Here is an 11,573-nt window from a genome sequence, read left to right on the forward strand (position 1 = left end):
GACAGGAAACATTTTTAGATATTGCTATCAGTGTTTGTATCACAGATCTTTTCATTGTCCAACCCAGGTGGATTCCCCTGCACTTACCTAAACAGTGCAAAACTGTAGCCGAAGGGAACACACCCATGCATACCTGACAACAGAGCCACACACTCTAAAACAGGCTTGTCTACAGATACAGTGAGGTGGTAATCATGGAAACACACCTGGGATACACTGATGCTTTGGACTTTCAAGGATTTTCAACTAATAGCACAATTTAAATCTTATTTTAGAAAGAGAATACTGAAGAAGACAGAGTGAGACATACAGACATAAATAAGATAGTGTAGACAGACATAAATAAGAAAATGTAGTAAAGGGTGATACATATGCTTTCAAGTCTGAGTATGCCAGTGTAGCTATTTATATCACCTATCACCTCCCTGCCACTCACAGTACACACACTGACACAAACACACATCTTTTGGGAGCAGATTGTGTATGACAGTGTCATCTATAGGTTACCTATGGTTACTGCACACTGAACAGCTTGTATTCAGGCTGCAAACTGAAAGAGCCTTGCTGCCAGTTGTCAGCCAGATGATGTGGACTTTTGTTTAACAAAGAGGAACATGAAGAACATGAATAGCAGTTAGGGTGTTTAAATTGTTTTGCACAGCATCCCAAGGTCTTGAATTTACTTGGCTACATGCACTGTGAAATTTCACTTCTAACTGTAAGGAGGGGATAATAAAGAGAGACAAGACCCTTCTACTAGAAGACCTCTTAGTGTCCTTCTTGGTCTTAGAAATTGAGGTGCCCCTGAGCAAGACACTGACAGAGTCTCTGTTTTGTTGCTGAACCTGATCCTGGGTTAGATTAACCCACTAAGGTGCGTCCCAATCTCCAAGTAGTATATAGCCTATGTATTCAATGTTAAGCAATTTGTGGTAATTCATCTGGATTATTTTTATTTCATTTTATTTAGAGGAATGCACCATGTAAGCACATTATATGCTGAAATAACAAAGGCTTTAAAATAATATTTTAATTTGGGGCCCTGCAACAAGATGGGACCTCAAGATAAGTTATTAATAATATCATAAATTAGTGGCACGTAGATTATTAAAGAAATCTACAGCCATGCTAGCGCCTCTGTGAGGCTGTACTCAGGCATAAGCACTTTCAGCTAAATGCTGGTACAGCATAATGTTTCTTAGCATGCTAACAGTTGTTAATTAGCTCAAAACACAAAGTGCAGCTGAGGCTGATCGCAATATCCTTAGTTTTGGGAAAACTGAAATTTTGATCTGATGCATTTCACTCCTAATTAATTACGCCAACCTGCTGGTGGCGCTAGAGGAAAAGTCAGGTTTTCCTCTGGTCATCATGAATGTCTGGACAGGATTTCATTTCAATCCATCCAATAGTTGTTCAGATATTTCAGAATGGAGCAAAGTGATAGACTGAGTGGCTTGCCATCCATTGAATTTGCTTTCAATTAAATCACCACAAACTAATTGCCTCTCCGTGAGGAAGGGGTCAAGCAAAAGTAAAGTTACTCAGAACCGATCAGCACTCAGTTACAAAATTACTGTGCTGTTGCTTCCATATGCTGTAATATTCCATGTCTGTAGAGGGCGACGTTATACAAAAGCAAAGCAGTGTGGGGACTCTGAGTTGACAGCTGCAGATCAGATGTCTCAGCTCTCTAAATTACTGAGTGACGACTTTGTCTTAATGACTCATAAAGCCCACATCTTTTGTACTCTTGTTTGTGACTTGTTTTGCATTGTGTTAGACTGAGAGATCCTAATCAGGAGTTCATGTGCACATGTGCATTTTTGTGCTTGCTTTCATGTTTTTGTGTGCACTCGTGCAGCCCTGCACAGCCTATCACACTTTTCAGGGTGTTTGAGTTCCCGAGAATGAGTGTTATCTTCTGTGCCGCTCAGTGATCTTAAGATCTGAAGGCATTATGTTCTTTCAGTGTCATTATGTGATTGAGGATGATTATGTGCATGCAGACAGTTTCTATCAGACTTCGTAGATCAAAGGGTTGCCCTCCCAGTACACACACACACACACACACACACACACACACACACACACACACACACACTATCCTTTACACTACCCTCCTTATTCCTCTATCTCCCCCTCCAGTCTCTCCACCCTTTCAACAGGGCAATAGCATACTCTGTAATTTTTTCCAGATGTCGAGTACCTCCCTTCCTCTTTTCCTTGCTCTATTCCCTCCATTCTTAACTCTCACAGGGTCGACTGAAACCCTGAAAGTTCTCCTTTCCTCTCTCACCCTCTCTCTCCTCCTCTTCTGTCCGCTCCTAACCCACCCCCCGGCTTGTTCAACATTTTGGTCTCAAAGACAAAACGTGACCCCTGGAGGTCAGGCAAGAGAGGCTGCAGCTCTCCCAAAGCAGAAAGGAATGTTGTGCAAATGCATTTCCCACATTGCATGATGGCCTGTTGCAATCAGCCGTTTTGGTCCATGGTGCATTTCCAGAGTGCCAGCTGTTTATGACGTGCTCTTTTGATCTGATTTTGATGTGACTGTTATTATTTTTTATGCACAGTGATTTGTAGAGAACTGTCTTTCAGTTGCTGTAACTAGGACTCTGTCCCCTCCACTCATTCGCTCCATCTTGCCCTCCTTTTCTCCCTCCAGAGATGGGAACCAGCTGGGGGGAGTTGAGCAGGGGAGCTTTGGGAATGTGGAGGGTTGCAGGCATGGGGCCCAGGTGTTCCCTCCACTCTCTTTCTCTCATTCATATACATTTAGGTACACCTAAAATGTGGCTGCATCTTCTGTCTAACAGAGAGTCTTCAGTCTCAAGGCATGTCAGTGCAGTTGCAGACACGTGTTGCAGAGAGGGGATGGAGTCTCTTTCACCATCTCCCTCTAAGTGCATAAACACACTCACTCATCCACTCACAAACATACAGGCACACACACACCATTAATGTCTGTGAGCATGGACTAGAGCTATGATTCCCAACTCTAGCTAAAGCACTTAATGATCTTAGCAGCTGTTGCTCATGTAAACTCTCCCCACACACACAAAGATACTCACATACACACACAATCCCACCTCCTCATTCCATCTTTCGTGCCTTTTGCTTTGTCTTCCCGCCCTTATCCCTGCATACTGATTAATTAAAGGCCCTAAAGAATACATCAAGTTATAGTTCACACATATACAAATATAAAGTACTTCTACACATGGTCATAATACGCACATCCGCAAGTACATATTTTCACAAATGGACCCACACATGCTTTTTAACCCGGCCACACACATGGACAATGTGTTATTTGTTTGAACTATTTCCTATTGATTAGAGAACTGTAGGAGGGCTAATCTGAACAAAGCTGCTGTTCATCTTCATTCATTGCAGGCCATCCATTACACTGATTACTATGATAAGCCCCTGATATGTGCTAGTTTCATGCAGTGTTATGTTACCAGGACATGTCCCATACGGATTGTCTCTGTGATGCATGTTAGGCCCGCAGGGAATAAGTGAGCTGCAGAGATCTCTGCATTCTGCGGTACAATAGGATGCACATGTTTCCACTAGCACAACTTCCTGCAAGTTTGTGACTGTGTGTGTGAGGCTCATTAGTTCCTACACTGTGAGTCCTGCTTTGTTTCTTTATTGGTGAATTTTTGTGTGTCTGTATGTGTGGTATACATGATAAATGATCACTTCAAGTGTTTCACCCCCTGTGTCCTCTGTGCTTTTGTAGTCCTATGTGTAATTGTGTGCATGTTTGTGTATGTGCTAAACCCATGTTTGTGTGCATTATCTGTCATGTCATGCTAAATCACAGCATTCCAGCCATGGCTGTATGCTTTTAAATGTATTTATTTCAGTGAAGATCTGGATTAAGCAAGAGCTGCTGCACGCCACGAATAAGTAGGCTACATATCTCAAAATCTCAAACCTTTCCTTTAAGAAGCAGTACCTCAGTACAAAATTGCTAAATTCAAAGTTTAGGTCTGGCATTCAGAAAGTGTCACAAATAAAATGTAGCTTATAGTAATAATATTCACAGAATATTTCATCATTAATGCACTAATCTAATCAGCATTTTTTACATCGTATGGTTCCATGTGTTTAAACTGGTCCATGCTTGTTTCAACTTCAAAGCAACATCAGTATGACTGTAACTGCTCTAAATCATCAAATAAATTCATTCATTCATCCACTCATGCATCAAGTTCCACTTACTCACTTGTTTTGGAGCTTTTGACTAAGTCACATTGTCATCATCAGCAGATGAAGTTTGTCATTTGGCATGTGGTGAGTCTGAAATTGCTATATATCACTATATTAACCTTCCACCATTTAATTTGAGTGTCCGAATTCTGAGTATTTAAATGTATCTACTATGTAGAGCCCTCAAAAATTTCACAATTTTCACTATTGCACACTGGAAAAAAGAATGTACAGTTCATGGCGCGTGCACAGCTTTCTGCTCCCACAATGCAATGCTCCACGTTTTATTCAATGCGAAAAATACAGAAGCACCCGGAGTAAAAGACACAATATCTTGTAGATATTAGTAGTAGAGTAAAAATATAAATAGTTACAAAATGTAAATACTAAATTACTATGGAAAGTAAATGTATTTAGTTACTTTCTACCTCCTCTAAGGATACATTTAATGGAATATAAACCTGGTTCTATAGCCTCACCAGACACTGTTGTTTCAACACCTGAAGACTGCAGGAGAAAACTAACACTCCAAGACATCAGCTCATTTACATGTACACACACAAACTCACCTGCACTCGCTCTGGATATTCTTTATTTCATGTAGACATACTTATTAGCACACACACAGACATTTGTCAGTCCCAAGGAACAGGCACATTCAGGTGGAGACAGATATACAATCCCTTCTCTCTCTCTCTCTCTCCCTCTCGCTCAGTTTCTCTCTCTCTCCCTTCCCCTGATGGAATTACGTTTCCCACATACACACTCTCTCTCTCTGCTGAGAGACTGAAATGTCATATGGCCGGCTGGTTGGACAGTGAGAGGCCCGCTGAGAGGAGAGAGAGGTGATGAAAGGATGGGTCTGCAGCCTTTGTTGTGTTCAGGCACAGTGGCAGACAGCTCTTTGCGGGGTCCTCAATGCTGCCTATTGTGCCAAAGTCTATGTGAATCTGGGTCAAGTCCAGATCACTTTTCCTGCACAACAATCTCTGTCAACATCAGTTTAACATTGCACTCTCTCCCCCAGCTCCTCTGATCCCCGGCTCTCACTTTCCTCACACTGTTTTCTCTTTTCTTACCCTGTTTTCCATGTTTCATTCTATCTGTCCATCTCATTTCCACACTGCACTCTCTCGGGAATGGCTCCTTCACCCTTATCCTCCCCTAAATGTTAGTACATTAAAGTTAATCTCAAGTTATTTGTGATGCTACAGTGAAAGCGAATCCACGCTGATGAAATCTTTTGTGTATTCTTTTCATCTCTGACACAGACCAGGCGACTGCCATAAAACAACTGGATTGGTCCCACTGTGTCTGAGGCCAGATCTCTGAGTGTTTTCTCAATGTGTGTGTTCCTCAGAGAGCAGGAAAGAGAGACTAGAAAGACGGGGGGGGGGGGCGGCAGAGATTCAGAAATACTATAGAGAAATGGCCAGACAGGAAATGACCTCCCAGAGAGAGGGGGCTTCCCCAAGGGTTGTTATTTCTCTCTGTCTTTTTTTCTCTCACACACAGACACCCGCTCACACACCACCACAGCTATAATGGCTGACTATGATGTCTCCAAGTAGATATGCATGAGAATGAGGCCAATCCGGGAGTGCTGTGAATGCAATGAGCTACAGCAGCGGTGCATTAGCTGGGCTCTGGAAACCATTGTATCACTTGAATCTCAAGGGTGGTTGAAAAAGCACACGTGAAGTTTGAATGTGTGCTCGTGCATGAGTGTGTGACTTTGTGTACTTGAGTGAATCATGACTGCATACTCTTCCCATGGTTGACATATCTCTATTCATCAACATTGACATCACCCGTTGCAATTGAGAGTGTATAAACATGCTAACAGCATCTATCTCTATAGTTCAAAATGATGAGAAACATGACAGTGAAGGCTGTGGAGGTACATGACACGGGAAGGGTTAGGAGCCATTCATTTAAGCTGTGTGTGTGCTATGTCAGTGGGTAAGCACTCTGCCTCCTGTGCTATAAATGTGCAGATGTCTTGGCAGTAACGTTGCATGCTTTTTACACTGCACTGGAACAGGAACCGTCATGTACACTGCAGAGCATCGTTCTCCAGTCTGCACAGTTCTGCACTCGGTCTTCACATGCTCCACTCACCCTGCGTTTATTTCCCCTCTTTTAAGTTGGAGATCTTTAACTCGGATTTTGGCACCTCTCCTCCTCAGTCTTAACACACACTTGACGACCCGAATTCCTCATCCTCTAAATGTGAACCATCTGTGCTCCTGAAGGCCCCAGCGACACAGGGCGCGTTAATGAGAGAATGGTGAATTGTAGTTAAGCTGCATAATGATGGTGTTCCTACTGTACAGACTACATGATGATGTGTTGATTGTTGCTTTACTTACTCACTTTGTGTATGCAGTGTCTGCACTGGGCAGACTGAATGTCCTCTGGGTCTTATAGCTGTTTACCAAACAGCTCTTTAATGAATCGTTTTTCATACATCATCAAAAGCATTGACAATCTGAATGTAAGATTTCTTAAACTTGTTTTATGAGTGACTGGTTAGCTCCGCGTGCACCCTCCTGCCAGGGAATCCAAAACTTTGGGCTTCTCTTGGGATTCCGTGGGAAGGAAATCTTCCTGTCTGCTTTGTCCATACCAGGGATCCGATCCAGATCTCAGACCCCCGGTGGCTGCGGGGGCGCGCAGAAAACTCGGTCAAAGGGTTTCTCAATCTCTCTCGCCCTCCCTCTCTCACTGCAGACTCGTGTGTGTGTGTGTGTTTGATTACCTGCGTGCACGCGCAAAACTCTGGATCTCGTGCGTCAAGACTTGTGCACATCTGGTTTTGGCAGGGTCGCAGAGTTGCGGAGGAGGGACTACTTCACTGTGTGTGTGTGTGTGTGTGTGTGTGTGTGTATGTGTGTGTGTGTGTGTGTGTGTGTGTGTGTATGTGTGTGTGTGTGTGTGTGTGTGTGTGTGTGAGAGAGCACACTCTGCGCCTGAACTCTACTTTTTTTTTGCGGAACTCTGTAATTCGCAGCAGATGACCACTTGGGGGGATGGAGGTTTTACTGGGGAGGTGAGCGTTTCCTCAGACAGCATCAGAGCGGCACTGCACAAATTAATTTGCTCTATACAAGATGCTACTCAATGATGTCGCCGCGTGCTTGATCAATACAGCATTTTTCTCTCCACCTTTCGCAGCAACAAGTGGATTATGGTCTCCGGCGTGAGTGAGGAGAGGGGCGACTGCACCTGAACAACACAAAGCGAATGCGGCGTCAGTCTCTGGCTGTGCCAGCCGCGCTGTGGGAATGGATACCTTCAATTTCCTGGCAGGACTATGTTTTTTCCTGCTGTCGCTCAATGGGTTCATCTCTTCCTCGCCGGCGACAAGCTTTTGTCCCGACCGCTGCGACTGTCAGCACCCGCAGCACCTAATGTGCACCAACCGCGGGTTGCGCACTTTGCCCAAACCCGCCATGCGGGTGCCCGAGGAGGTGCTGATCTTCAGCCTCGGGGGTAACTTCATCAGTAACATCTCTGCCTTCGACTTCACACGGTACAGTGGCCTTGTAAGGTTAAATTTACAGTACAATCAGATACACACTATTCACCCCAAGGCATTTGAGAAACTTTCCAAGCTAGAAGAGCTCTACTTGGGACATAATCTTTTATCAAATGTACCTACTGGGACTTTACAGCCCCTGAAGAAATTAACTATTCTCTATGGCAATAATAATAACATTAAGAAAATCACACCGGAGCTCTTTGCCAACCTGGATAATCTCGTTAAACTGCGCCTAGATGGCAACTCAATAGAAGTTCTGCAGGACTCTGTTTTTAAAAGTTTGACCAGTCTACATTATCTCCATCTGGAATCCAACCAACTGCAGCATATTCACAGAAACGCTTTTTCTAAACTCGCCAACCTGCGCTTTCTAAACCTGGCCCACAACAAGCAGTCAGCCGTGCGCAATGTCCTCACTTTTTCCCAACTCAAAGCTTTGACAACTTTGCTGCTGTCTGAAAATGAAATTCAATACATTGGGAACCACGTCTTCCAAAATCTGAAAAAGTTGTCCAAACTGTCCCTGAGCAACAACAGAATCTCTCGTCTTGACAGCGGGGTTCTGAAGGGGCTGTCGAGCCTCAGAGAGCTCCTGATTGACGGCAACGGACTGGAGGAAATCCCCGCTGGTCTCCTCGACCCTCTGCAGCGCATCGAGGAGCTCGACTTCAGCCGCAACCGGATTTCCAACGTGGACTCTTTGGCTTTTTCGCAACTTAAACATCTAAAGGTGCTGAGGCTGAAGAACAACTTTCTCACCAGCCTGTCTGGCGACATTTTTGCCCTCAACAACGTGCTTTACGACCTGGATCTCCATGGCAACAACTGGACGTGCGACTGTCGCCTGGAGGAGCTGAAGAGATGGATGACTGCTGCACATTCTCAGGGCAAATTGTTGACTGTTTTTGTGCAATGTCATCACCCTGCAACTCTGAGGGGAAAATATCTGGACTATGTGAACAGCTCCCAGCTGCAGCCCCTTGGGAACTGGACCCACTTGTGTAGTAGCCAAGCTGGGCCTGAGGAGAGCCGGGGAGGGGGTGTACTGGTAAAAGTGGAGGGGAAAGAGATAACGGATGCAATAAAGCTGGGGGAGAGCATTGGAGAAGGCCAGGGGGAAGAGACACAAACTGTAAATTTAAGGCAGGGAAACATGGATGATGTCATGGTGAGGAAAGAGGCAGAAAAATGGAAAAGAGAGGGACAGGAAGATGTGGGAATCCAGGGGGACGAGGGGGGTCCAGAGGTGGGAGATCCTTCTTCCTCACTGGAAAGAAAGAAACCAAAGAAGGAGTCGCTCAGTCCAAGGTCACGGCCTGCCGTAGAGGCAGCTGGGAAACGTGCCAAAGGGAGACGGAGGTCGAATGTAATTTCTAGAACGGATCCACCAGTCATTTCCACACCAAGTCACAGAAACTCCACTGATTCAAACACAGAGCTCACCGCAACTCCTTCTGCGCAGTCAGGAGAAAAGTTTGATCTTCTGACGTCAGATCAGGAGGAGGCCTTACCTGTAATCACAGATCCATGCGTGTTCAACCGCCATTTCATCACCAATGTTTCAGTGGATCAAGTGACATCTAGTACTGTCACCGTCTACTGGACTACAAGGGATCATCACCGCTACACACCAGGACCTGGGCCAGGCCTGGATGAAGTCCACTACCGGATTCTGTTTGACCGGTTTGGGGCTCCAGAGCGTTTCCCCCGTTATGTTTATGCCCGCGGTACAGCTCGCTCTGTAACCCTTCGAGAACTCAGCTCAGACTTAACCTACATCGTCTGCGTGGAGGGAGTAGTTGGAGGATCTGTTTGCCAAGTCGCCCCTCGTGACCACTGCGCAGGACTGATCACGCTCCCCGAGGTGTTCAGTCGTGGGGGCACGCTGACCTCTGACCTCCAGCTGGTGACGGTGGCGACACTGGCCGGGAACGCTGTGCTGCTGCTCGTCATTGGTGGAGTCTGGCTGGGGCGGAGCTTGAAGAGGAGGTTGCAGAGGAGGAAGTCGGCCGTGCACGTGCGCCACATGTACTCCACCAGGCGGCCTTTTCGTCCCAATGTGGCGACGGCCTCCGTGTCCACTGACTTCACCAGCTACCAGAGCAGTCGTCCAGCACGACTTGCACCGCTCGAGGAGGGGGATCTCATAGAGTTCCCCTGTGACCGCTTTCTGGACAGCAGTGCTCGCAGAGACAGTGACATGCAGAGATTCTCTGACTAGGACAATAAAATGTCTGAAAATGTTGACACTGTGCAACAGAACAGTATGTGAATTGGTTTGTGCTGCAACCTTTAGTCATGCCTTTAGAGTACAGAAAGTCCTCTCAGTTGACACAGTGCAGTATCGCATTAAAAACATTGGTGTGTTTGTGGCTATGAACAAACCAAGTCAACAGTCCCACAATTTTGAGCTCGGTTTTTTCATTTGAACCACAAGAAAACTGTTTAAGTGACAACAGAACAGCTGAGCTCATCGGGGCCTTTTCGGAAACCAGAGGAAGTCCAATCCCTCTGACTTCCTCTTCCTGCTTTGTGTTCTTCCTTCTTTCATTTCCGCGCACCTGTGAGTGTTTCTAAATGTGTGATTTGTTGTGAGCGCAAGTGTGTACGCATGAATGATGGACCACTGATTTCAACTATGGTGCTAATATTGAGTTCACAGACATCATATTGTCTCATATTTGTACAGTATGTAATGATGGCTGCTGGTTGGCAGGAAAACACTTGTTTTGTATCACATCTATCATGTTTTATACTTTTATATGGAACTTTGTATCATTTTGCATTACATGAAGTAAAATCCCCAACAATGTGATTGATTTGTCATTTGAGTGTCTATATATATATCTGTGGCTCAAATATCTTTTACGCAATCCACTGATTACGGAAAGCACCAGGGGATTATGATTCTAGGAATAGGGGAATATATAGAGTACTCTCTATATATTTGTATATAAAAATACATACACAAGGATTATTTGTATTAACCTATTGAACCCCAGGTTGTATTTTTGCTCCCTTTATTTTTGCTGTTATAATACAGTCATTATATGCCTCAGCCAAGCAGGCAAGATATTTTCAGCATATTAATACTGGCTATAGTATTAGTTATTCCTCTGCAACTGATATTTAGTGCTTTAGAGGGAGACCTAAACAGTTTGTGAGTGTGGGGAAGATAATAGCGTATGTATGTTAGAGAAGTAAGTGTGTGTGTGCATGTGCATCCATGCTTTCGTATGCGTGTCAGAATGGGATCTGGCAATAGTTAAGCAGTCTCTTTGTTTGGGTAGACAGGGTGGAGTGCCTCCCACACTTAGTTCAAATCACGTTACACACTCTCACAAGCACGCATGCACACACTCATGCGTGCACACATGCAGCAAAAAAATTTTCATATCATCAGAGAGTCAAGATCTCATTATCATCATAGCAGTTTTAACATCAAGGTGTCGAAAGTAATATTCTTCACCACAGCTGGTTATTTATGAAAATGACGTTCTGCAGTTTGGGACACTTTCTTTTCCTCATGATGAATACAGTCAAATTCAACTTTTAAATGAATAAGGAAAAGCCCATTTCAGCTGCTTCTTTGTGTGTTTTATATTGAGAAATAATATTATTGGCCAAGCATCAAACACGGTGTGATCTGCTTTGCTGACCACGATAGCTGGAGTTGAGTTATCGTCAACCACCACTAACAAAACCAGTCACTAGATGGCAGACTAGACCATACTGTATGTACAGAATCACACTGATAATCTCATGGCTCACAGCTGCTGGTTTACTGTGTCCACACAATTTCTGA

At 44.6% G+C, this 11,573-nt stretch overlaps 1 protein-coding gene across 1 annotated transcript; it reads left to right on the top strand.

The window, feature by feature from the left end:
- The first annotated feature begins 7,511 nt into the window (after positions 1-7,511).
- tril (TLR4 interactor with leucine rich repeats) lies at positions 7,512-9,989 on the top strand. The gene has a single exon (XM_022747122.1). It carries the CDS (start codon positions 7,512-7,514, stop codon positions 9,987-9,989), a length of 2,478 nt encoding a protein of 825 aa, XP_022602843.1.
- The last annotated feature ends 1,584 nt before the right edge of the window (positions 9,990-11,573 follow it).

This window comes from Seriola dumerili, unplaced genomic scaffold (assembly GCF_002260705.1).
Source record: "Seriola dumerili isolate Sdu_G_001 unplaced genomic scaffold, Sdu_1.0 BDQW01000110.1, whole genome shotgun sequence".
Taxonomy (NCBI): domain Eukaryota; kingdom Metazoa; phylum Chordata; class Actinopteri; order Carangiformes; family Carangidae; genus Seriola; species Seriola dumerili.

Excerpts from the sequence above, each read along its gene's own strand:
- tril (XM_022747122.1), top strand. The coding sequence starts at position 7,512 with ATGGATACCTTCAATTTCCTGGCAGGACTATGTTTTTTCCTGCTGTCG.